The sequence below is a fragment of the Sciurus vulgaris genome, assembly GCF_902686455.1.
Source record: "Sciurus vulgaris genome assembly, chromosome: 4".
In the NCBI taxonomy this organism is placed as follows: domain Eukaryota; kingdom Metazoa; phylum Chordata; class Mammalia; order Rodentia; family Sciuridae; genus Sciurus; species Sciurus vulgaris.
Genome location: NC_136464.1, coordinates 9,387,141 through 9,414,098, shown reverse-complemented (window position 1 = coordinate 9,414,098; position 26,958 = coordinate 9,387,141). Strand labels below are relative to the sequence as shown.

The 26,958-nt window shown below is 52.6% G+C and overlaps 1 protein-coding gene across 1 annotated transcript in view; it reads left to right on the top strand.

The window, feature by feature from the left end:
- The first annotated feature begins 285 nt into the window (after positions 1 to 285).
- Positions 286 to 26,958, top strand: part of BTBD16 (BTB domain containing 16) — a 50,748-nt gene continuing 24,075 nt past the window's right edge. The window contains exons 1-9 of the mRNA XM_079138474.1: positions 286 to 505; positions 3,767 to 3,825; positions 8,062 to 8,213; positions 11,742 to 11,815; positions 13,918 to 14,040; positions 17,065 to 17,154; positions 18,207 to 18,321; positions 23,591 to 23,660; positions 25,075 to 25,205. Coding sequence (XP_078994600.1) covers positions 3,808 to 3,825; positions 8,062 to 8,213; positions 11,742 to 11,815; positions 13,918 to 14,040; positions 17,065 to 17,154; positions 18,207 to 18,321; positions 23,591 to 23,660; positions 25,075 to 25,205 — 773 coding nt within the window. The 5' untranslated portion in view covers positions 286 to 505; positions 3,767 to 3,807. The remainder of the gene's footprint in view (positions 506 to 3,766; positions 3,826 to 8,061; positions 8,214 to 11,741; positions 11,816 to 13,917; positions 14,041 to 17,064; positions 17,155 to 18,206; positions 18,322 to 23,590; positions 23,661 to 25,074; positions 25,206 to 26,958) is intronic.

Genomic DNA, 26,958 nt, shown 5'->3' with positions numbered 1-26,958 from the left:
CTTTTTAAAGACTCTTCCAGGTGGCCCCAGGTAGCTCCAGGTAGCCCCAGGTGACCCCAGGTGCTGAGGATTCTGGCGCTCTGAGGGAACAGGATTGGGTCTGCTCCTCTAGGAGGAGGCTGCGGAGGAAGTACCTGGTACCCAGTTGGTCCCTGAGAAGCCCTTGCTCACAGTGAGATTCAGTTCCCCTCAGAGGGCTGGGGACACAGCCCCAGCCTGGGCTGAAACCAGAACCCGGAACAGGAAGTGCTTGGAACCTTGCCTGCTGTCGCCATGGTGCCCGCAATGCCCCCCAGGAAACCAAGGCACACTGCCCCATTAAGGCACCTTGGCCCCTAAAAAGGAAAGGGTGAGCCCCAGATGTCATCAGAGCTATCAGGATTCAGGCTCAGAAGTGACCAGCATCCAGCTCTCCTGTAATTCAGAGACCGTGCAATGAGGTTCCCTCCCCTGGACACGCTTCCCCTGTAAACACTCCCCTGCTGGGCAGAAGGGCCTCCCAACTGTAAGTAGGACTGGTACTTTCCATCCACTTTAGAGACTGAGCGGGCCTCCGAGTGCTGGGTCCTGCTCACACTGGGCTCCATCAGGTCAGCGGGCAGGAGGAGCCTCGGGAAGTCTCGGCTGGGGAGCAGGGGCTCTGGGAGTGCAGGGGCCATCACGGTTAGCTCCTGTCTCTCAGAGGGACCCAGGAGCTCACTCTTAGAAGCCACTAAGAGCGTATTGCCTGGTGGAAGGAGAAAAAAACACATACATTCTGGGCCACTGAGATACCCCTGGGTTCAAGTAAGACTCACGGGTATCCTGTCGAAGGGAGCAGTGGCGGGAAGCGCTCAGGGCGAACCCCAGCGCCCTCTCTCCACGCTGACGCCATTCCTGCAGGCCTGGAGTCCTGGCTGCGTGCCTCTTTCTGTGCAGACCAGGCCTGCCCTGGCGTGGAGCTCTGTCCCCTGTTCTCCAATTCCTCTAGGCCACATTGAGGACTTGGGGTTTAAATCAAGGGACGTGGGAAGCTAGAGGAGGGTTTTAAGTAGCAAGTTGAAGGCCATTCTGACTCCTGTGTGGGGAAGGGGTGAGAGAAGCAGCTGTGCACTCCCTGGGAATGGGAGAAGCCTCCTTGTGCAAGGGGGAAACACAGCCATGAAGGAAATGTCTTTTTTGTGGTGTTGCAGATCAAACCCAGGGCCTCACACTTGCTAGGAAGGTGCTCCACCACTGAGCTACACCCCAGCCCAGGCTGACTTGATATGCATATGTATGCTTTGAAATTAGAGATGGTTAAAGGGAATACACACACACACACACACACACACACATGCACGCACACACACTCACACACACACATGACGTATTTTCCATACCCAATTAAATAATTTGTATAATATAAAGAAAGTCAAAAATAAATGCTACTGGGCTGGGAATATAGCTCAGTTGGTAGAGTGCTTGACTCGAAAGCACAAGGCCCTGGGTTCAATCCCCAGTACCAATCAATCAATCAATCAATAAATGCTACTGTGGGGAGAACTTCTGTAGCATGGATGGCAGACAATGCTTAATGTCCTTAGTGCTGCCTTTAGAACTCTTCAGAAATGCTGAGGCTGCAGCCCACTCAGAGGCAAGTAGGAAAAGTCCACCACTGGGCAGTTTGCAGAGAAGAAAAATCAAAAGTCCAAGAAATAAATAAAAGAAACACTCAAACTTTCTGGCGTCCAGGAAAGGTCAAGTTAAAATAACAATCCGAAATCATCTCTCGCTCACCAGATGGGCAAAAATACCTATAACAATAATGCCTGGTACAGGAGATGATGTGTGGAAAGCACTTCATCCTTGTGCTGGGGATGCAAATTGCCGCAACTTTGGGGGATTTGAGTTGACATCACCTATTTTAATTAAATGTGTATCTCTCTGGCATAACAATCCCACTTTGAAAAATCTATTTTGTAGAAATAAAAGAAAAGCAGTAACATACAAAGATATATAGGTATATGTCTAATTAGATGCAGATACAGATAACACACGTGTATACAAACTGACTTCCTAATGTGTGCGTGCAGGTGTGTGTGTATTGCTCTCATTGTCTATAGGAATAAAACAGGAAACACCTGAACGACTGTCCTTAGGGGCATAGGCTAATAAATAACGATGCATCCACGTGAAATCGTGTGCAGCTGCTGCTGAATTGCTCTTTCTGTCTTTGCATTGGCTCACTCGTTACCGTGGACGTACATGACTCCTGCAATTCACACCATCTAGCTAATTTAAAAAGAAGAGAAGAGCCTGCCTATGGAGGGGTGTAGAAATCCCAAGGGGCAAGGATCATGTCCATTTGCTTGCTGCCGCATCTCAGGAACAAGCCATCCTTCCTTGCCTGTGGCAGCTGCATGGCACACGCCTCTCCAGTGAATGACTGACCCACCCCGCTGCCACAGTGGTGAGGCAGGTGAGGCCCCATCTGGGCAGCAAGCACAGGGGCAGCTGAAGTTCTTGGTCAAGTGCAGGGACTTCTGCTGGCTTCTCCTGCTCTCTCACTTCCACTCCTCCTCCTCACTGTGCCCCGGACAGCTACCCAGCCCCACTGCGCAAAGTCTTGTTGGCAGAGTGAGTCGTGTGTCTGCTGGGGTAGGCCAGTGGGGTTCACTCGTTAAGAATCTGGCTTGTCAAGCCCCAAAAGCCAGAGGCCAAATGTTTTCCTCTGATAACTGGATGATGATACATAATGGGGGGTGGCGGGGGCGGGAAGAGAAGAATGAAGAAACTTTGGATGGTGTAGAGGAAGATGGGGTGGGAGGGGTGGGAGAAGGAAAGATGGTGGAAGGAGACAGACATCATCACCCTACGTACACGTATGATTACACGAATGGTGTGAATCTACATTGTGTACACCATAGAAATGAAAAGGTGGACCTCATTTGTGTACAATGAATGAAAATGCAGTCTGTAAAAATGAAAAATTTAAATTAAAAAAAATTACTTTACCAAAAGAAAAAAAAAAGAATTTGGCTTGAGCAGAACCACACAGATACTGAGTACGGGAGAACCGATTCATCCTTGTGGCAGTATCTGACAAAGGCAGCCCCTAGGGCTCCTCCCTGCCTCTCCGCCGCAGCCGCCTTCCTTCCTGACAGAGTCCTCCTTTTCTCTTGGCCTCTGGGAGCGTCTCTTTCCACCAGAATCCTTCTGATCAATCCCACCTCCCCCGACTTCCACAGTGGTTTTTTTTTTTTTTTTTTTTTTTTTTTTGGCAAACCATTAATCAGATTGGTTTCTGTTGCATGCAAATAAATTGCCTGGACTGTGTTGAAAGACAGCTGGAAAGTCCTTCTGTTCATCCCCTTTCCAGGCCCTCTTAGCTGCACTGACCATAAGCCCCCTGGGTCCAGGACAGCCTTGGTCACACCTGCTGTTTGGGCCCATTACTAATATTACCCCTTCAGTCTCCTGGTCTGAATGATGGATCACACAGTCAGCCTATTTGTAGTCATGCTCCGGTCCTCAGCACCTTGGCGGTGTGGAGAATCCCAGGCTATTTCCATGCTGCTATATCTGAGCCACATTCCCAACACAATGGCAGAGAATTGTCTGTCTACTTACTGTGCCTTTAAAAAATCGGATATCCTCTTGATGTGATCAATAACACACACTTGAGACTCACTCATTACTTTGTGGCAAAATATAGATTCTGTAGGCCAATTTCCTCTATAAGATATTTTGAAAGACCCTTTGGAAATTGATCAAACGTTTCAAATTTAGCTCTTTTGTCTTTCAGGTGTTCATCTTTTTCCTGCTGTGTAATCTCCACTACCATTCATGAAAATGTTGAATCCAGTAAGTAGATCAGCTTCACAAGGAGACGAGTCATGGCGTGGAGAGGCACTGAGTTCCGGCAGGATTGCCAGGTTTCCTCAAGGGCTGGTCCTGCACCTGCCAGGACCTCAAGCTCTGTGGGCTGACTCTGCTGGGAAGACATGTCCAGGCAGCACCGCCCAGAAAGCAGAGAGCAGCCCACTGTCTGCACTGACCACTGTTCATGCCTCACACGACAGCAGGACTACATCTGGACCCAGATCCAGTTTGCTTTCACCTGCCATATGTTAGGCATATTTCCCAAGCTTTACTTGATCCTTTTAACAACTCTGAAGGCAAGATGGCATCAGCACCACCATCACCATCAACACCATCACCACCATCACCACCATCACCATCATCACCATCATCACCATCATCATCACCATCACCACCATCACCATCACCACCATCACCATCACCACCATCACCACCATCACCATCACCATCACCACCATCACCACCATCACCATCATCACCATCATCACCATCATCACCATCACCACCATCACCATCATCACCATCACCATCACCACCATCACCATCATCACCACCATCACCACCATCACCATCACCACCATCACCATCATCACCATCACCACCATCACCATCACCACCATCACCATCATCACCACCATCACCACCATCACCATCACCACCATCACCATCATCACCATCACCATCACCACCATCACCACCATCACCATCACCACCATCACCACCATCACCATCACCACCATCATCATCACCACCACCATCACTATCACCACCACCATCACCATCACCACCATCACCACCATCATCATCACCACCACCATCACTATCACCACCACCATCATCATCACCACCACCATCACCATCACCACCATCACCACCATCACCATCACCACCATCATCACCATCACCACCATCACCATCACCACCATCACCACCATCATCATCACCAGCATCACCACCATCACCATCACCACCATCACCACCATCATCATCACCACCACCATCACTATCACCACCACCATCACCATCACCACCATCACTATCACCACCACCATCATCATCACCACCATCACCATCACCACCATCACCACCATCACCATCACCACCATCATCACCATCACCACCATCACCATCACCACCATCACCACCATCATCATCACCAGCACCATCACCACCATCACCATCACCATCACCACCATCACCACCATCACCACCATCACCACCATCACCATCATCACCATCACTATCACCCTCACCACCATCACCATCACCACCATCACCATCACCCTCACCATACCATCAAAATCACCACCATCACCATCACCACCATCACCATCCCACCATCACCACCATCTCCATCACCATCCCACCATCACCATACCACCATCACCATCACCACCACCACCATCACCATCGCCACCATCACCATCACTATCACCCTCACCACCATCACCATCACCACCATCACCATCACCATCATCACCATCACCACCACCACCATCACCATCACCACCATCACCACCATCACCATCACCACCATCACCATCCCCACCATCACCATCATCACCATCACCACCATCACCACCATCACCATCACCATCACCATCCCACCATCACCATCCCACCATCACCACCATCACCATCCCACCATCACCATCACCACCATCACCATCACCACCATCACCACCATCACCACCATCACCATCACCATCCCACCACCATCACCATCAAAATCACCACCATCATCATCACCATCACCACCATCACCATCACCATCCCACCATCATCACCATCATCACTATCACCATCCCACCATCACCATCCCACCATCACCACCATCACCATCACCACCATCACCACCATCACCACCATCACCATCACCATCCCACCATCACCATCACCACCATCACCATCCCACCATCACCATCACTATCACCCTCACCATCACTATCACCACCATCACCATCATCACCATCACCATCATCATCACCACCATCACCATCACCATCCCACCATCACCACCATCACCATCACCATCACCATCCCACCACCATCACCATCACCATCCCACCATCACCACCATCACCATCCCACCATCACCATCACTATCACCCTCACCATCACCACCATCATCATCACCACCATCACTATCACCACCATCACCATCATCACCATCACCATCACCATCACCATCATCACCATCACCATCACCATCCCACCATCACCATCACCATCACCACCATCACCATCACCACCATCACCATCCCACCATCACCATCACCACCATCAAAATCACCACCATCACCATCACCATCCCACCATCACCATCACCACCATCACCATCCCACCATCACCATCACTATCACCCTCACCATCACTATCACCACCATCACCATCATCACCATCACCATCACCATCACCACCATCACCATCACCACCATCATCATCACTATCACTATCACCACCACCATCACCACCGTCACCATCACTATCACCCTCACCACCATCACCATCCGTATCACCACCGTCACCATCATCACCATCATTATCACCACCACCATCACTGTAGCCATCACTATCACACCTCACTGTCACCATCACCATCATCATGACCATCACCACCATTACCATCAACACCATCATCATCACTATCACCATCACCACCGTCACCATAATCAGCATCATCACCATCACCATCACCATCATTATCACCACCACCATCACTGTAGCCATCACTATCACACCTCACTGTCACCATCACCATCATCATGACCATCACCACCATTACCACTGTCACCCTTACCACCATCACTATCACCATCAACACTATCACTACCAGCAACATACCACCATCATTACCATCACCAACACCATTACCACTGCGATCATCATCATCATCACCACCAGTATCACTACCATCACCACCAACATCACCATCATAACTACCACTGTCATAATCATCACATGTTGTCATCATCTTTGTCATAGTTCCTTCCCATTTTACCTGATTTCCACTTTACATGAGGACAAGAGAGGCTCAGAAGAGTGACTTTGCAAAGCCATACAACAGTGACAATAACAAGATTGAGCTCAGATCCTCCATCCATAGCCCATGGTCTCTCTGCCACTCTCCTGGTGCCTGGGTGACTTGGGACCAATTACATTCATTCGCATGTGTTCTTCATGGTACTTTTTCATTGCTTGGTTTCTTTGAGTCTTGAGTCTGAGGTTTATTTCCATGCTGGGTGGTCTCCTACTCCCTTTAGGAAATTGCTGAAACCTCAAGAAATTTTCTAAGTCAGACCCCATTCCCAGTGACCCAGCAGTTCCACTCCTGGGTATGAAAAAAACAAAAAAAATTAGAAGACAGGTGTTCAGCAACAGCTCACTCAAGAATATGCCCAGCAGCCTCTTCAAGATAGCTAGGAAGTAGGCACGACCATGTCCCTTAACGATTATTAGATAAACAAAAGCCGGTATACCACATAATGCATTCAGCCTTGAAAAGGAATGAAGTATGAAAACAGTGCTAAGTGAAAAAAGCCAGACACAAAAGGCCGTGTATTATGTGATTCCACTTGTATACAATGTCCAGAACAGGCAAATAGGAGTCAGAGGGCAGCTTAGTGGTTGCCGGGGTGGGGGGAGAAGTGGGAGTGACAGCTTAATGGGCACAGGGTTTCTCTTGTGGGGCATTGAGAATGTTCTGGAACTAGATAGTGGTGATCGTTGCATGACATTACCAATGTGCTAAATGTCACTGAATTGGACCCTTTAAAAATGAATAATGAGTTTCATATGTTTCAAATTTTATGTTTTATATATTTTGCTAAAAAAAGAAAAGCCCCTGCCCAGGATCTCCTCCGAGTAGTGTCTCTCTGAATGGCATTAGGATAAGTACTTAAAGAACAGTACTTAAAGCAAAATACTATGACTGCTTGTGGATTCTTCAGAGAGCCTGTGAGAAAACATCTTTCTCCCTGACCTTTGGCCTCTAGCCCCTCCTGTCCTAAATCCTAAATTCCCAATAACTCCGTAGCACTAGATACTAGGGCTATGGAATATAGACCTTGAAAAGAAACTTTGTGAGAAATAGTAGCATGTTTGAAAATTAGCCAGCAGTTTAAAATTTGTCTTGATTTTCTTTCTGCTGTACAATTTGGAAACCCTGGCATGTCCACAAGGTTAAAAGATTTTCTCTCTCTCTCTTTAATTACCCAGCAGCACAAAACTCGGCTGGAGCGCCGGATAGTTGGCCCAACCAACCGGTGGCGTTTGCCCCAAGAGCCTTTCTTCGGGGACCTGCTGGCACTTCCCCAGATGTGCCAGGCTTTGGGCATAGACATTGAGGAAACTCTGAAGAACTCAGACAGGTAGGGAGAATCCAGCGCCTGTGGTTGGACCACTCTGGTTGGATGGATGGGTTGTCATGGGCACATTGGCAAGCTGGTGACAAAAATGCAGAGAGAGGCTGACCATATTTTTTCTAGGCTTTTTCTTTGCACCTGGAACTTGGAGACCCTCACAAGATTCTAAATGTATCATCCAGGGATGAAATGATTTCTTGACAAAACTTAGTGACTGAGTATTTGACCATCTCTCACAAATGCCCGTTTCTACCTGATGAGTCTATCGCCCTCAATCTCCTGGCATCTTGACAGCCAGCTGGACTACCACTCCTCCATGCCAGGAGTTCTCTCATACCCGTCCCAACAACAGAGCTGGGCCTATTGCAGAAGGAACTCTTCATTTTCCTAGTGCCTTGGCCTGGCCGGAGTCCATGCACTCTGGCTGGCAGCATCTATCTCACAAGCTCAAGGTCAAGTCTGCTAAGCAGGGGCTGCACCCTGGGGCAGAGTCTGGCACAGAATTTTTGCTTGTCCCCTGTTTGCTGAGCTAGTAGCCACATCCTCCCTCCCCGGTCCCCTGACCAATGGGGAGCCTGGAACTGTACCATGCTACATCCATCCCTCCCCTGAGACACCCATAGCTCTGTGTACCTCCCTGCCACACCACAGCAAGCCCTGTTCCCGTTGCTGATGCTGTGATCGTTGCTTCTCCCACTTGAGGGCGCTGTGTACTTTGACAGGAGCTGGACTGATCTAAGTTGTCTGGTTAGTAAAGGCTCTCAGGTAGAAAGCTGGGGACACCTGCTTCCAGCTTTCTATTTATGTCCTGTCTTGAGCAGGTCCATGCCTGGATGCTGCCCAGGTGGCCAGCTGGCTGTGTCTGTCCACAATGCTGCGGGCTCTCAGACCAGTCCCTCAGAGATGCTGCCGCATCTGCTGGTTGCTCTCCTCGTCAGGGCCTGGGGCATGAGGGATGGGGGCTGAAAGATGAGGACATGCTGGCTTCCTCTCAAACAACCTTATCTTTTTGTGCCTTAGCTTCTTTATCTACACATAGGATATGCTGTTTTATGGAGTTGCCGTGAGAATTATGGCAATATCCAAGGAAAGAGTTCAGAACGGTGTTTGGGCACAAATACACCCCTGTCAAGCAGAGTCCCTGGTGTGGTCTGGCATGAGTGGATGCACGCTGTCACCTGAACCCAGAAATCGAGCGTGGGTGAAGCACTCCTCAGACAGGGCCCAAGGGACGGGCCACCCCACTAAAGGTCTAAGGGTCATGGTGCTGGACAGGGGCCCGGAAACCTCCCAGCTCCCCAGCTGGTGACCCTGCCCGATGTTTTCCTCCCATCCAGCCTGCAATGCCACGCCCATTCTGAGGGTGGAGGGAGGTCATGCAAAGGGGCAAAATGTCAAAATGGGACCCCTAGATGTTTACCAGAGAGCAGTTCCAGGAGCGTGGGCCCAGAGCCTGAGGGTCTGAGTCAGAGAGGAAGCGAAAGGGCAGATGTCAGTTGAGTGCACGCGCAGTGCTGGGCATGGCCTTCTGGATGTTCGCCCTCTGCCCACCCCGTCCTCTCATCTTATGGAGGAAAGCACAAGACACAGAGGTTGGTCTAAGGTCGCATGGCAGAAGACGGAAGGACAGGGATGGAGCCCCACATCTGTGACTCCTGCAGGAGCCATGTGTCCATGAGAAACTGACAGGATTCCCTTCCCTTCTTCCTCTCTCCATCATGGACCGTGACTTGGGGGAGGAAGCTCCCAGCCTCAGAGCATGGTCCCAACATCTCCATCTGCTACATCGTTCATCACAGGCCATTAGTCCCCAAAGGGGTGACCAGATGCCATTCATCCCATCACTTGTTGGGCTCTGCAGAACTTGAATGATGGACAGCATGTCTTGGAAGGACCACGACCCTAGGAGGAGGCAGGGTGGTCAGTTTGTTGTCTGGCATCTCCTGGCTCAGCTGGTGATGGGGATGTTTGTGAGGGTGGTTGAGCTCATGGGCATTGTCCCATATTTTCCAAAACCCATTGCTCCTTTTTGAGGTCATGGTCCGAACTCTTGACCCTGCCCAGCTCTTCCCAAACATGTCACCCAAGCCACCAGGGGGTTGAGGGAAGATGTGAGGGTGGCTGGGTTCTGCCCACTGGTCCTGGTGGGTAAACAACTCATGGTCCCAAACCCTCCTGAGACTGAGTCACTCACAGCCATCTCTGCCCCTGGAAAGGGCAGCATGAAGGCAGTATTATTCACAGGCTCCTCCACATACCCTGGCCTGTGAGGGCTTCTGGGATTGCAGAAAAACAGCATGCCCCAGTGGACACCACATTACTGAGACCAAATGTGGTCATTGAGTACTCCTTGGCTGGTTGACCTTCTTGGAATGACCCTCCTCAAGTCATGAACATGTGACTCAAATTTTGTTTTATTTGCTTGCTCAGTGGGCTGAGTACATAGTGTTTGTGGAAAAGCGTCTTATCTATCTGTCATTCATCCACTCAGACACTTACTGAGCCCCCTGCATGATGGCTTGCACATCTTCATGACAGGCAGAGAGGTAAACCAAGGCCCTGTGGTGCAGAGGACCTGTGAGCAACTGGCCAGCCACAGGACACCAGAGGGCGCTTCAGCGGTGCTCATCCTGGGGTTGGGGTCGGGGAGACGTTCTCCCAGCTGCTTTGGAGAAAGCAACAACAAAGCCCATCCTGAAGGGTGTGTAGGAGCCCCTCGAGGAAAAGGGGGAGCAGGAGAGCAGGAGGGCACTGGAGCCCAGCGAGCAGCACCTGGGAGGGAGAGGAAGCAGGAGCCCACTCGCTGCAGAAGCTGTCAGCGGGCTGGAACGGGGCCCAGGGAGGCCCAGGCCAAGGCGTTTGGGTGTCTGCAGGAGCTCTGGGAGCCAGTGGGAATGCTCGGCAGGGGAGGCAAGAACAGCTCTGCAGGGCACAGGGCCCGCAACCAGGGGAGGAGGGCTGGTGGCTGGGAGGCTGCAGGAGCTTAGGTGAAGGTCATAACAATAAAGGTAAAGACGCATGGACAAATGCAAAAGCATATTTCATCAGGTCGAGGCAAGCAACTGGACGGGACAGCCTCAGCAGGCCGGCCTGGGCAGCCGGCTGGAACCTGGCGGGAAGAGCAGGGTAGTCACTGTGACCGGGACTGTATGACTTCCAAACAAAATCGTTAGCGAGTTAGTCCCGGAACTGGGTAGAACATGCTATTGTTTTCTCCAACAGATATTTAATGGGCACCTACTGTATGCCATTGTTTTAGGTGTAATTTGGGCAGCCAGGGGTAACCTCACATACCTCCCCAGTAAGACCTACCCACAAACTGGACACGTGAATCAGTATTTGGGGCCAGCCGTGAGTCAGCTGCTGTGGTCAAATCCACAGACAGTGACTTGAGGAAGCGCCCCCAAAGGACACGATGTGACAAGGTGGTTGATGGTAGCTGCAGGGAAGCACACACTGGAGTGATGTCTGTCCCAGTTGGAGAAAAATGTCAGGATTAATTCTTGGATTTTTTTGTTTGTATTTTTCCTTGAGGTTACGTATTCCAAAAATTTGGAAAATTTTTACTGAGAATTTGAAGGACAAGGCCAGCCAAAACGGGGAAGCAGGTGAGTTTTGTCATCTGTGGGTGAAATCAGAATGTTGCTGGCTTTGGGGGACTCTTGTCACTGGTCTTCCAGCTGCAATTCCTGTCCACTGGCCTGTAAATATTTATCAAATGCATGATGAATGAAAACCAGGCTCAGTAAACACACTGATTGTGGTCACATATACACACACACAAAGACAAATGTACCAATGCCAACAAGTAGCCTTTAGAGTGGAAGACTAAACAGTGACGTTAAGCACCCGGCAGCTGCTTTGGGTGCTTTTTCCCTTGGGCTTTAACCAGTTGTGACTTGGACATCCACATCTGAGCTTGTCCAAGAGGACTTTCCAGAAATAGGACCAAGAATCAGAATTGGACCATCCAGCTAACCAAAGGTTCCCTTGAGCCTAACAAGAAACCCAGACAGGTCAGCTCTTTCCTTCCTCCCTCTTTCCTTCCTTCCTTTTCTTCTTTCTTGTGATACTGAGAATTGAACTCAGGGCCTCATGCATTGTTAGGCACGGACTCTACCACTGAGCTACTCCCCTAGTCCAAAGTCAGCTCTTAAAGAGGTTTTTTGGGAGGGATAAACCCGACCCCATGTAATGCTACCTGAGATCAGAGCTGTGCCCCTTTCCAAGGAAAGTTTAAAAGACTTCAAAAACTTCTCATTTATCAACTCTGATTGACCCAGAGAAGTAGTCTGAGGCCATCTCCTGACTGGGAGAAAGAGCTCTGGGATCGACTGGCAATGTCTGCCCTGCGTTGGCCATCTTGGAACATGGAAAGCAATGTCCAGTGAGGGACCATGTTTGATTCAGTTATTCTCCTGCCTGTGGTTACCCTAAGAGTGGGGTTTTTGTAATCCAGCATAACCAGACCACCTGGGCTGATCCAAGAAGTAAGGCATGATCCCCAGGTGAATAGCAATAATAATAACAGGCAAAAGAAACAGAGAGCCAAGTCACACAGTCACACTGATGGCAAAGCCAAGAAATAACTGGTTGGGGCAAATGGTCCTGCAAGTCCTATCTGGCACTGAAATCTAGGGTTTGGGGAGCTCAGCCCCTGCATCTTCCCTTCTCCCAGCTCTGTGCTAACATAGGAGTTGAGCCATGCAGAGCCCTCTCACCCCGCCTCTCCCGGCTGATGTCCTTGGATCCTCTACCTTCCCTCCTGTGCATGTCTCTCTTTTCAAAATCATCCACGCGCTCCACAGGCAAGATTCCCCCATATAAAACCTTCTGCGGGGGCTGGGGTTGTGGCTCAGTGGTAGAGTGTGGCCTAGCATGTGTGAGGTACTGGGTTCGTTCCTCAGCACCACATAAAAGTCAATAAATAAAATTGTGTCCATCTACAACTAAAAAAATATTAAGAAGGAAAAGTTGAGACATTAAAACCCTCCTGCAGTTCGCAAAGGGTCTTCTTCACATTGTCATTTTATTTCATACTTTCTGAGGAAATAATGAACTTTCTGGTAGTCTCCACTCCCTAGAGGAAAGAGGCCCAGGAGACCCGCCCTCTCTGACAGCCATTAGCTGTGTTGCACTTTCCTGTGGCCTTTCAGATGGTAGGGCTCAGGTACTAACCATCCAGCAGTTCTCAGCGGGGAACCAGGAATGATTTTGCTCCCCAGGGGACCTTGGCAATGTCTGCTGACATTCTTGGTTGTCACAGCTGGGGAGGGGAGTGCTGCTGGCAGCCTGTCAGTAGAAACCAGGATGCTGCTGAGCATCCATAAGGCACAGGACAGTCCCCACCACCGAGTGCCACCAGCCCTGAGTGTCAACAGTGCCGAGATTGAGAAACGCTGCGAGTGTTCCAGCCAATGTCCCTGAAAGGGTCCTGCGAAACCTTTCCAATTGCCTGAACTGGAGGGCAGCGCGTGCGCCTCTGAAGTCCCACGGCTTTGCTGGCAGCTCTCTGGGTTTGCCACTGTAAGGCTGCCATGTGTCCCCCTCAGGGCCACTGAGCTCCTTTAGGGCTGCACCTTGCTGAGACCTGAGGAAGCCACTTGCCACTCGGTAACAGCTATGATTGAAAGGCGTATCTGGAAGCAGTCACCCAGCTCTGTCTGGGGACATTCCTGAATTGCTGCTCAGTGTCATTTTCTCTCCTCAGATGTGACACTCGAATGCCTTGGCTTCAAATGGGAACTCCATCAGCCCCAGCTTTTCCAGTCTGAGACCTTGACCAAGCTTTACTTGGCAGCCCTGTCCCGGGGTGTCAACAGCCCCCGGCGAGGTAACTTCCCACTGGACCTTGGGTGGCGGCCCCAAATGCCCTCGGGCGGGAGAGACCCCAGCTTGGAGTGTGGTTATCTGTTTTGAGACCAGGGTCACTGCCACAGATATGAGCACGGCTCCGTGGGCTGAGCCCAAGGTATGTTTAACCCCCACATCCTCAGGACGACAGCTCTCATCCCCTGGTTCTGAAGCCTGGGGCAGGTCGCAGGTTACTAAACGGCAAGCACCCGGGACATGCCACCCTGCCAGGCATTATCCTTGTATTCACCAAGTCTTGTTTGGTCAGGTAGATAGGGAGACTCTAGCTCCTTCCTGGAGAAGAGAATGGACTGTGTTAGTCTCCTGAAGAGCTTTCGGAACAAGGTCGTAGTTCTGAACTCTGGCTTTTTGCCCTCGCTGTGCTGGTTAGACACGAGTATGCCTGTTTTCTTTTCTTTGCCTTTCTTCTCTTTTCCTTTTCTTTCTTTTTGACATCATCTCCTTCCAAAAAGAATTTAGGTCACTTTTCTCTTTTTCCTCCTTTTAAAGCCCTGAACACCTTGGCTGCTCTTACCTGTTCGACGTCTTCTCCGGCTTCACTGCCAACTTCTTGGGGCAACAGATAGGCACCACTCAGGCTGACTCACGAGCAGGTGCCATGGAAAATTCACGGTCCCCAACGCCAGCCAGCTGTGGTCAGGATGGGATTACATCTCCAGGATGTGGCAGGGTGGCAGGGCCAGACAGGCAGCCAGAGACCCCAGCCACTGCCCCTCCCTGAGCCGGCCTGCTGGAATCTGCCTGGCCACAGAGCCCCTGACTCAGCCCTTCCCCAGCGGAGCTGGCAGTGAGAGCCACCCGCGGCTTTCCCACACAACCGTGGCAGCCTTAACGCCTGCTTGTGATCATTTCCACTCCTCTTAAGCGTCTGGCCCCGTGTCCTCAAAAGCAGGACTGGGCTCTTCCATCTCCCTGTGCCTGGGTCAGCGCTCTCACCCGGCATCCATGAAGGCTCTGGTGACCTAGAGAGTGAGCACGCTGGGAAGCAGGAGAGTCGCTGTGAACGGCATGGTCTTTCACGAGTCTAGACGGGTGTCACTACAGAGAACCAGGGTCACTGGGGCAGATATGAACCCCCACCCCCAAGCCAGAGGCCGGGCCTGGCTGGAGGTGTTAGGAAAGGCACAGCGATGAGACCCCATTGCCCTTGACTGTCATAACTCTCCAGGGTCCCCCAAAGCACCCCTGGGACTCGTGTCTCCAGGAAGTTCCATGGAAACAAAGTCCTGCATGAGCCTTTAAAAGCAGAGCTTGTTTCCCGAGGACAACTTGTGCTTTTTACCCACACGCCTTTGTGTTCTGGAGGACGACCACGTTGCTGCCAGGAGTTGGCTGCAGAGGCGGTTTCTGGGCTCTGTGAAGAGGCACAGCCTCTCTCTGCTGCTCGATCCCTTTCCTCCAAACATGGAGGTGCAGCTGTCCCTGAGCAGGGTGCTTTAATTCTCTAGGACAAAATCCAAAAGAAACGGCACTCTTACTAAACATAAACTAGAGAAACTCAGGCATAAGATCAAACGATGAGTTTCCTCTCCGGTTTGGGGGCTTACCTCACCTGGAGGGGAGGTTGAACTCTGCCTTCTGCTCACTCTGGCCCAGCTGGCACCACTCCCTCCTTCAGCAAGTGTTAGGTGCTCAGCTTATGCCAGGCATTGTGCCAGGACCCTGCCATCTGGGGGCACAGACGAGCAAACCCAAAGTGATGGCAAAGCACAATAAATAGCAGGATCCCCACTAAGCCTGACCACCGCCACCCGTGGCCAGTGGGCCAGGCCTGTGTGCTCCATCTCAGTACCTGCTGGGGGTCAAGTGATTGGCAGGGTCGCACAGCAGGAGGCTAAGCAGTAATGCCAAGAGGAAAGTGGCCCAGAGCTGGGAACAGGCCTGGCGCTTAGTAGGTGCGCAGAGGTGTTTGCCGAGTGAAAGCCTGAACAGAGCCAAGAGCCAGAGGATGGTGAGGGGACACTGAGGACAAGGGGTCTTTGGGGTCTTTTTTTATGTCGTGCGACAGATATTTGGCTCTCAATTTGAATGGTCTTTCACTACCTGGACCCTTGACACACAGGCGATGGCGTCTTCCTTCCAGTAATTCGGGCTCTTTTATTAGCCTGGTAAGGGCAAGGCTGCACTGGCCGCTGGGGCTGAAGCCACCAGTGCGCCATCCCTGTGCCTGCCGCCGATCATCCCCAGCAGCCTGTGGGGACAACAGCAGGCCATGGGCAGGTCGGTCCAGGCAGAAGGAAGGGGCCTGTCCGTAGGGTGGCAGGAGTGGGGTGCCACCTCACGTGAGAAGTCAGGAAGGCCTCTCTGAGAAGGGACGCGTGAGCAGGTCCCTGATGAGGAGGAGGCAGGGAGGGGGCCCACATTGTCCTGAGAGACAGGCCCAGAGGAGGCATGCCTGGGATCTGGCGAGCAGAGCAGGGGAAGGGGGGGAGGCCACGAAGGTCCTGGGGCCACGGGTGGGGCGCTGGCTTGTGCACCGGAGCTGTGGGACACCACTGGAAGCTGAGATCATGGTCCACCTGAGAAGCACTCCGGGGATGGGTTGGCTAGTGACAAACTGGTGACCCCACTCCTTCCTCCTGGAACTCCTGGGTGGCAGTCTGGAGATGTGTGGCAAAGTGTCAAGAGCCCCTGGGGAACACCTCAGTCCCTCAGCAGGTGGCCACTCTGCTCCCACTTGATGCCCCAGGAGCTCAGGTGCACTCCCAGGTTAACAGAGAAGGCGGGAGAGGCAAGGAGGGAGGGAGCCATGTGAATTGGCCACGAAGGGCCCTTGGAAGCTGAGCAAGGGGACTCGGGGACTTTCTATACGACTTCTGTAACTTCCTGAGACTCTGAAAGCATTTCAAAATAAGAACTTATTTTAAACATGCATCCATTAAGCAAGCTAGCCGTAATGAGATGCGTGCGGAGATCAGGGTGGAGTGGAGGGCGCGGGGCCTCCCCCGGCCTCTGCAGATCACTGTCTGATTTCCTCCACTAGCTCTGTGGCCTGGGAAGATCCAAGAACACTCCCCCGTCAAGAGGATGATCATCTCCTTGAAGATCAATGACCCGGCGGTCACCAGAGTTGGTAATGCAGCCCTGCACTGTCCCCAGGTGGCACCAACAGGGAGCGTCCCAGATTCAAAAGCAAACAACAAAAGGGAACCCACAGGGGCACGCACAGCCTCGTCCAAGTGCTGAACAGTGCCAGGAGGAGGGGCAAGGGGGCCAGGGCGCCTGGGGTGGAAAAGGAAGAAGGGGGAACCTAGGGGGCGCTGCCGTGGAGCGTGGGAAGGAGCCCAGGCGGGAGAAGGAGCAGGCTTCCCAGGCCAGTGAGAGCGGCGCTCCCCTTCCTGAGCTCACGCTGGCGGCCTCCCTAGCTCCCCAACAGCACCCACCCACCCCTCCAGCCAAGGACCCCCACCAGCTGGCTCCTAGCCGCAGAGGCCCCCCCAGGGTGCTCCCTGGGGCTCCCTCTGTCCCTGCCCTTCCCAGCCCCAGGTTGCTGTGTTAAAGTAGCACGTGTGACATCACGTGAGAACACAGCCAGGAATGGCTGCGTTAGGAAATGATCCACGTAGGCATGGGGTCAGCCAGTCGTCCCCAGCGCCCCCTGTGATAGCACGATGTCACCATCTGTGACAGCGTGGGGCTTAGAACAGGCCAAGTCCATCTGGCCCACCCAGGGCAGTCCAGTTCTCGAACAATCGCGCTCTCCTGGCTCTTCCCAGGAGTCGCTGTTCCTTACCAAAGTCCCCAGACTCCAAGGAAAACCCATGGTGAGCTGTCTGTTGTCTCTGGAGGAAAAAGCTCACCCACCCGTACACAGCATGCCGCACAAACCCAGGCACCCGCGTTCCCCCATGGGCCGCGGACCCCAGTCTGGGAGAGGTCCCCAAGATGTCTCACTCCCCAGCTGACCCCAAGGCACAGCCTCAAAGGAGGGTCCTTCCAGCAGGAGCTCAGCTTGTTTCAGCTGCATCCTGAACAACTCCTGGGCGAGCTGCGGGCCCCGCTCATCAATCGCCAGGCAGGGTCGGCCCACATGCTGCCTGCCCAGCTCAGGAGTCCTGAGGCCCGGGGCTGCTGCCTGGTGGGCGGAGTTTGTGCTGACAGCCTCCCTGGCTGCTGCCTCCCCAGCCTTTGCCACGGCCCTGAAGAACCTCTACCTGAAGGATGTGGAGATGAATGTGGAAGAAGTCCTGGGGGTGCTGGCTTCCGCCCACGCGCTCCAGTTCAGCCGCCTGTTCCAGAGGTGAGTGGGGGGGCCCGGCCCAGCCCACTTCCCGGACCTTCCTCTTCCCTGGGCTGACTCCTCAGGTCCTCTGTGCTAAGCACGGCTCTGAACCTGGAAGGAGCAGGGCACTACCCACACTGACATGCCCTGAGCGTGTGCCTGAGCCTGCTCTCTGGAACCAACTGCGCGCTCATTTTAGTCAATTGGTTCTTGACTCACAAGGGTGAAATGCAAATGGGGAGGGGGTCTATGGCTGGGGGGGAGGTCGCAGGTTTGCAAAGTGACTTCCCAGGGGCCCTCAGGCCCAGACTTGCTTATCAATTTCACCTATGTTCATTTTGGGGTTAAAAACTTCCTGATCAAGAACACACACCTAAACTGGCCTTTGGGGGCCAAGCTCATTTCCCATCTCTCTCATTTTTTCTGCTCATTTCAGATAGTCTTGGTTTTTCTCTTATGAATAATATTTTTATTGCTATGAATAGTCATTATAAATCATTTTGAACAGAGAAAATGCAAAGATTGAAATCAAAATTGCCTATCATTTCCCCTGCCCACTTGGGGAGCATCCTCTCTGCTGGGCATTCAGAGCCCGGTAGGAGCAGCCTGGTCTGGGGGTAGCAGGAGTTCCAAGTGGATGGGCGTCCACTGTAGAAGCTTCCTCATCCCGACAAGTTCCCCGGGCTCTGGACATCTAGAGAGCTCTGGACATCTAGAGAGCTCGTGCATGCTGAAAGCTGGAGGAGCAGCGGCCAGGGCTTGGTGCTTCTGCCTGCATCCTGCCGGCATCCAGGCAGCCAGGACAACACAGCCAGCCTCGGGGTGGTTGAGTCGGAGGCTCCCAGTTTTCACTGACCCTTTTGGCACAGTCCAGAGCAACCTGGCACATGAGGCGCGGGGACTGCATTCAGCCCCGCAGTAAGCTTCCCCTTGACTTCCACGAACTTCCATCGTCTCTACTGTAAAGCATGACTCACAATATTCGTGCTATCCGCTTTCCAGAACTTTCCTGGGTTTAGGGGCTGTGGACACAAAGGGCTTTGCGGTGAAGCATTTGCTGTAGTCAGACACCATTCTCAGCAGGCTCCTTTCATCTTCCCTGCATCCCTTGGAGGTAGTAGTATCACTACACCCATTTCACAGATGAGAAGCCTAAGGCTTTGAGGCGACACAGCTTCTAAGCAGGAAAACCAAGACGTGAAGGAGGTTGAGGAGCCCCAAACCTGCACCACAAGCATGGTACTACTCTGCTCACGTGGGGTGGTCATGTTGTCACTTGCCCATCTGTGGTTCTTGCCCTCCCAGGTCCCTCCCTGGGGCACTTGGTCAGGTGGGGTTTGCTTAGGGTGGTTCACCTGTCAGGTATTCAGTCACGCCTTCATTCTCTCACCTGCCCTTCCAGAGTGAGCTCTAGGCTTCTCTGGGATGCAAGGAGACAGAAAGGGACAGATAGGCAGGTCACTGTCCTCGAAGGCCTCCTGTCCAGCAGTCCCCAAGACACAGGAAATGAGTCAAGTCGGGCAGAGTGAAGGGTGGAGACTCCCCAGTGGAACACGTTGTGCTGTGTGTGATTATCCAAGTCAGTGGCGCACGTGATAAGAAAACACGTTTATGAGAGCAGCCCCTCTCTGGGGTCCTGTAATGCCCTCCGTGCCACCAATGCTTAGGAGAGGGCCGTGAACCAGACAGAAAAGGCGTAGTGGGGTTCGTCTTCCTGGAGCGTCCTGGGCAGGTCGCGTGCCCGCTGCCTGGCATGGGCCTGGAGACGGAGCTGCTGCCCAGAGGTTCTTTGGTTTTCTAATTCCCCATGCAAGTCAGTGTAGAGTGGATTTAGGGTGGGGACGTCCGCCTGGCTCCTTTCACCTCCTTGAGCCTGTTGCTTCATCTGAGCGAGTGAGTGAGTGAATCCAAGCCCAGAGAGGACATTGGCTGCTCCGCAGAGGGTGGAGACAGGATCTTCCTGGGGACAGTGCAGGGTTCAACTCACTTTCTGTAGCGTCCACACATCCAGATTCAATCCTGCCAGTGTTTCTTCCTGGGGGCACCTGAGATAAGGTGCCTTTGACCTAGAGCTGCTTGCAGCCTGTTGGGCAGGCAGACCCTATGAGCCAAGAACAGCAGGTACTCAGAGGCCTGGAACCTCCCTGCAGAGGACAGAGAGGGGGCCCAGAGGCACGGAGGCCCTCCAGTGTGTGCGCACAGTCAGAGCTGCAGGGCTGGCGGCTGTGCAGTGCGTGATGGGAGAGGAGCAGCGGTAGGCAGAGCGGCTTGCGTGAGGTCTTGGAGCCATCCAAGACATCTGGCCTTGCCCCTGCAGGCAATGAAGGGTGTGGGGAAGTCTGGGTTTCCTGAGCCCCTAACCCCCTCCTCTGTCCACACCACCCTGGGGAGCCCAGCAGCCTCATGGCACCGTGACTACGAGACCATGGCCGCTTTCCTTGATCATTTCTGAGCAGCCTCTTCCTGGCACTGCCCTGGAAGACATTCCAACCTGGAAGGCAGCTTCCCTCCTGGAGGGGCCTCCCGTCTCCTTGCACCCATCAGCCTCTGCCCCCTTGTCACAGGCCCAGATGAGAAGCCCTTCTTTTTAGACCCTGCCTGGCTTATCCGTGGATGAACCAAGACGGACGGGTGCTTCATTTCCGTCCCCTCCCTGCCTCGTTCAGAATGCCAGGACAGCTGTGGTGATAGCAGGCTCTCCTCCCTCAGCACCCCTAGGCTGCCTCCCGCCGGTGGGACCAGCCCCAGATGGGCAGATACCTGCAGCAGGATAGTATTTCAGGCCAGAGGCCAGGGCAGGCCTGCGCGCAGCTGGGCAGGCGCTGGGCAGGTCTGGTCCGCCTGTGAGGTTGATGACACAGTTGGTAAGGGCGTGGCTGTGCGCGTGCATGCCTGTGCAGGGAGACAAACACTGCAGGTCCCTCTGATGGCACCACAGCATCGGGCACTGGCTGAGACCTCAGGGTCACCCTGCCAGCCCCCAGGTGGCTGCTGAGCCCTGCGTGGCCCATTCCGAGGTTCCTACCATGCATCCAGGGGTGGAATGTGTGCGTGCAGGGTCCACCTGGTGCTGTTCCTTGACTCATGGGGATGTCTGCATTGGCGCGTGTGCTGGAGTCACAGCTGGGATCACGTGTGACCCAGTACAGCTGGAGGGAAGATGAAGGGAAGGGCCAGGTTAGGCAGAACCTGGGTTATGCTGACCTCAGAGGCCACACAAGCAGCTTCCACTGGGCAGAGGAGAGACCTGAAGCTGGAGAGGAGGTGACAAGAGCCCTGGGTGGTAAAAGCTGAGCTCCTGAGGCCACAGCGGGAAGGATGTTGCAGATGTGGAGGCCATGGAGGCAGGGAGGCCTGCTGTTGGGAGGCTGTTACCAAGACCCACCTAGGGGACAAGGAGGGTCTGAACTCAGCAGGGGAAAGGCAAAAGGGCAGGTTAAGAGACAGTGAGGCTGGGAACTGGCAGGACTCAGCGACCTTAGGAGCCAAGTGTCCACGAGAGGTCCAGGTCTGGTTACCCTGGACAGGTCCCCTGTGCTCAAGACAATCCCTCATAGTATAATCAGTGTCACTGGTGAAGAGACAATCCTAGAATATACCCAAGCATAAAGAGCCTTAGTCATGACACTATGATTTATTCATTCATTATTTCTTGCTCTAGTAGAGGTTTTAAGTGGGTCGAACTAATCCAAAAGATAAGACCACACTGTTAAAAAGGAGAAAACAGTCCACACTGTTAAAAAGGAGAAAAAGACAAGGATGGAGAAGCTAAAACTTACACACTGTAACAACCCACACTGGGCCTGCGGGCGGGCTGCACAGTCAGCTGTGAACTTCCTAGCAGCCAAGGGGAAAAGGGAAATACCATCAGTGACATGAGAGAAAAATCGAAAGTGAATAAAATTTAAAGGATCAACCGTGTGTGAAAGGCACAGCTCCTAAGGGTATCAAAAGGTCAAATCCATCAGATGACCCCAAAGACAAAAGAATCAGCATCCTCAGCAATGTCCAATGTCCATGCAGCCAATGTGGCTGTAAATCTTATAATGTTCTCCTTGATTTTAGCAAAGGCTTCGGGCCAAAATGCAACTCAGCGAGAGCTGCTCTCTGGGGTGCCGTTGGTTGTGACACCCCCAGGCTCGCTGCTGGTCCAGCTTCCTTGAGGAAAACGTTTCAAACATGCGCAGGATTCACTAGAAATCCTTTAAGTCTTAGTCGATGAGCAGGCCTAACTCAGGTGAGTTTAGGATCGCCACTGAGCGATACCAAGTCAGGACGGTGCTTTGTTCGAGAGCCCCAGAGCCGCTCTCAGTTGTCCTGTTCAAGGTGACATGCCTAAGACGCTTTTGCTGAAGAGGCTAACACAACACTAGCCGTGAATGTTGAGTCGCCGAATCTACAGTGGCCCACCTTCCGCCGCCCGTCCACCCCTCAGTGCCCCCAGCTCGCTGCCTCCGTGTGGCCCACCACGGGCACCGCAGCTCTGCTATCCCTGATGTGTCAAGATGCCCCTGTTTCCTCCTGGGATGCTGATCTCCCAATCCCAGCGCGACCGATTCCTTGTCCTGCCCCTTCGGGTTTTCATGTCACTTGTCTGGTTTCTGACCTCTCTTCTGGTGTAACCGTTAGATGAGACCCCTTTCTGCATTCCCAGGGCGCCTGGTGCTTTAACTTAAGGACCCTTAACACGGCTGTAGTAATGGGGTCATCTGTTCCCATGGTGACGTAACGGTGCGTGTCACCCCTTGGCCATCAGCTCTGCCATTCGTACACCAGAGTCCTCGCCAATGGCTGGCATGTGGGGCAAGCTCAGCAAATAGACCCTGAAGGAGTGAGTGAGCCGGTGAACCAGGCCTGGTCAAGACGGGGCCTGAGGCTTCCATAGAAAGGCTCTTTGGATCCATTTGTGCACCGAGAAGCTCAGGTCCGGCGGCACCTCAGCAGCAGCAGGGTGGTCAGTGCGGGGAGAAAGCACCTCAGCAGGAGGTCGACCAGGGCTGTCCTGGCTGAACTTAAGTTCAGTGAGGCACCTTTAGACATGTTTGCTCTGAGCAATGACCTGGCCCTGGTGTCCAGGCTACTTTTTTGCCTCCAAGGGACTTGATGGCTAGCCTTATCTCCTTCAGCCCGAAGTGCTTTGGAACAGGCCTGGACAAATGTCCATATCCCTAAAACGAGGCTCCCTTCCTTGTGAGATGGCTCTGCTGCCATCTGGAGTTTAATGACAGCTCTGGGTCCCCTCCCTGAGAGCAGCCTGGGCCCAGCATCAGCAGTTGTCTCTCTGCAGGTGTGTGGCCACCATGATGAACGGACTCAGGCCAAGCACCCTCAAGAACTTCTACCTGGCTGGCTACCGGGTGAGAACATCTGGGCAGGGCACATAGGCCCAGGGGCACAGGGCTGGGGAGGCACGGGCTTTCCAGAGCACTCTGGACTGATTTCACCTGCCAGGCCCAGCTCCAAAACGTCTATTCAAAGGGTTACAAATGTTTTATTTCACTAAATGAGTGCACTTGTTAAAAAAATTTTTTAAAAAAGACGTGCTTGGAAAACGATGCATTAATAGCAAAAAAGTAGAATGTCTATAATCTTGAGAAGTGAGGTGTATCATGGCCTTTTCCAATAAAACAGCACAAACCTTTTAGAACATTCTAGACTGGAGCCGTGAGATCTTGTCCCACCTGAGCCCAGTCAGTGAGTCCACGTTGGGAACAAATGACATCATCTAGCTCTCATGACCAAAGGAGAAAACAGGGACCCAATCAAGGGAGCAAGCTGCCTCGGGTGGCCAGCTGCTGAGGGGAAGTGCGGGCCTCGATCTCGGCCTCCCCATTCCAGCTCCGTCCCTGAGGCCACCATTGACTACGGACACTCACACCAGGAGACAGTCTTGCTCCAGGGCAATGCAGGGTTCACACACAGCCACGTAGCAAGTGCTCTTAGCACCACATTTAAGAATGTCCTAAAAAAAAAAAAAAAAAAAAGAATGTCCAAACCGGTGCACGACAGTAATCCCAGCAGCTCAGGAGGCTGAGGCAGGAGGATAGCAAGTTCAAAACCAGCCTTAGCAACTTAGTGAGGGACTTAGCAACTCAGCAAGACCTGTCTCTAAATAAAATATAAAAAAGGGCTGGGGATGTGGCTCAGTAATTAAGCACCCCTGGATTCAATCCTCAATACCAAAAGAAAAAAAAAAAACAAGAAAAAGAAAAAGAATGTCCTGTGTCTGGTTGACATTTTTCAAAAAGTCTTTGGCCGGGACAGACTCTAAGCCCTGAGGACTTGCAAAATGGACAGAGACCCTCTGAAGGTCCCTGGCTCCAGGGAGCCTTTTCCACTTTCTCTGACCTTAGTTCTTGCTTCTAACGGTGGTGTCTCAGAACTCCAATGGGATGCCCCTCCTGGGCCCTTTGGGGACCATTCCACTGCCCAGGGGTTCACACATGCAGGGCCCATGGTGGCAGTTGCTCCTGGCTCTGCTACCCCCTAGCGTGTTCCCACAGGAAGGACAGAAACCTTGGAGCCTCCATTTCTCCATCAGTAAAATAGGGTTAACAGGAAGCCAACCTCATAAGGCTGTGGTGACAACTGGTTCAAATCAAGGGGGTGCCATGCCTTAGGCCTAGTGAGCACGTCCGCGTCCTTTGTGTTTTATACCAGAAAGGCTGGCGGGTGCACCTGCAGCCAGGCTCCTGCACAGGTGCAGCAGGCCAGCAGGGGGCGCCGAGAGCCAGGGATTCCTCCTCCGACGGCCTTGTTTTGTCTTCTCAGTACAAGGAAGAGCAGCTGACCACTGCCTGCGAGAAGTGGCTGGAAATGAACTTGGTTCCTCTGATGGGGACGCAGATCCACCTTCGGCATGTCCCTCAGGAGCTGCTCCAAAAGGTGCTGAGGTCCCCCAGGTCAGAGCTAATTCTGGGGGTGCTGCCCTGGGTGGGCATGGGAGAAAGCGGTGGAGGCAGGCTATCCGGAAGGGAGGTTCCCCAGTGGTGGTTGCACCCACACCCCTGCCGGACATGCCCTCGTCCCCCTTGATTCCAAACTTCCTGCTCCCAGACAGCCAGGCCTCAGGTGGGAGCTGAGGTTGGGACGGGGGATCCCTTCCTGTTTCTAGGCCTGGGTTAGAAGTGAAAGACGGCTATTGCCTAAGGCATTTTTTAGAAATCCTGACAACATGAATACACATTTGTTGTGGGAAAATTTGGAAGGAAAAAAAAAAAAAGGGAAAGACAGAGAAAGGGAAATAAAACTTCCCATCCGGCCCTGTCTCCTGTGCTGGAGAGTTCTCCACCTGGATATGTGACTGCCTACTCATTTCTCTGGCAATTAAGGTCAAGACCCTATCCCCAGTGCCCCCGCCTTTACTGCACCCCCTACCATCCCAGTGTCCCTGGACCACCTACTGCTGCTCAAGATAGAATCTGGAGTCCTCTGGACACCACTTTGGCCTCTCCTTGACCATGAGGCCATCTCTGCTTCCAAACTGAGCTCCTCAGTGGCCTCAGGCACAGCCCCAGCCAGAGGCCAAGCCTCCACTGTCTCTCAGGGACCCCTGCAAGGCCCTCTAGGGTGACGTTCTGGCTCTGGTCTGGACAACCTTCCAGTCACATCTCCAGGCAGGCAAGGCCCTTTGCTCTGTTATCCTCTCCTGCATCTCATGCACCAAGCAGCACCTCAGGGAGCTTTCTGACTCCTCTGCTAAGCTCTCACCCACACCGGGCCTCTGGGCTCCCCGTCCCCTGCCAGGTTCCTTCTTATCCCTCTTTGAGTGGCTCATGGGACTATTCCCCGTGCGTGACTTTCAGGCTCTTTCCAATGTTTTACCAATATGAATAGCAGCTGCATGAATATCCTTCAATGAGCATTTATCTTCCTCTCAGATGCGCTCCCTGCATTGACTTTCTGTACATGAAATTTTAAGTCAAAAGGACTTTGTTTTGATTAATTTTTAAAACAATATTTTAAAAAGAATGTCAAACTTAAAGAAAAATAAGAACAGCATAAAGAATATCTCTACTGATGCCCTTCAACTTGCAATGGGCTTGCATCCCAGTAAACCCAGCACAAGCCAAAAATGCAGAGGATGCGCCTCACCTCCTGAGCGTCACAGCCAGGCAACACGGCCCACTGTAGGGTGCCAGCTGGCTGAGAGCTGTGGCCCTTCCCCTGCCCAACAGCAAGGGAGAGGACATAACGCTGTCCTGAAGAACGCACGTAACTCTCACACCATAGGAAAGTTGAAAACCCATCAATCAAACCATTGTAAGCTGGAGACCATTTGTAGACCCTTTTCCCTGGGTCACCCTCTGGGTCAGTTTCTTGCTGGATCTACGCGCATATTCACATTTTGTTTTCTGAACGACTTGGGGATAAGTCGCGTCTATTGTGCTCCTTTCCAGTGCTTTGGAGCTTGCTAGAACCCCAGGGCAATTGTCAACATCAAGAAATTTACCACCGATGTGATACTTAGACTCCACTGACCAATACTGCCCATGACAGCATGTCCCCCTCCAATGCAGGACTCAGTTTCGGGTCACATCTTGCATTTAGTTGCCATGTCTCTCTGGGGCTCTTTTTAAAAGCTTCTTGGTACCCGTTGCCAAGTTTCCAAGGTGGTACTCCCTTTGGGTGAATTTCAAATGGGAAAACTAAATT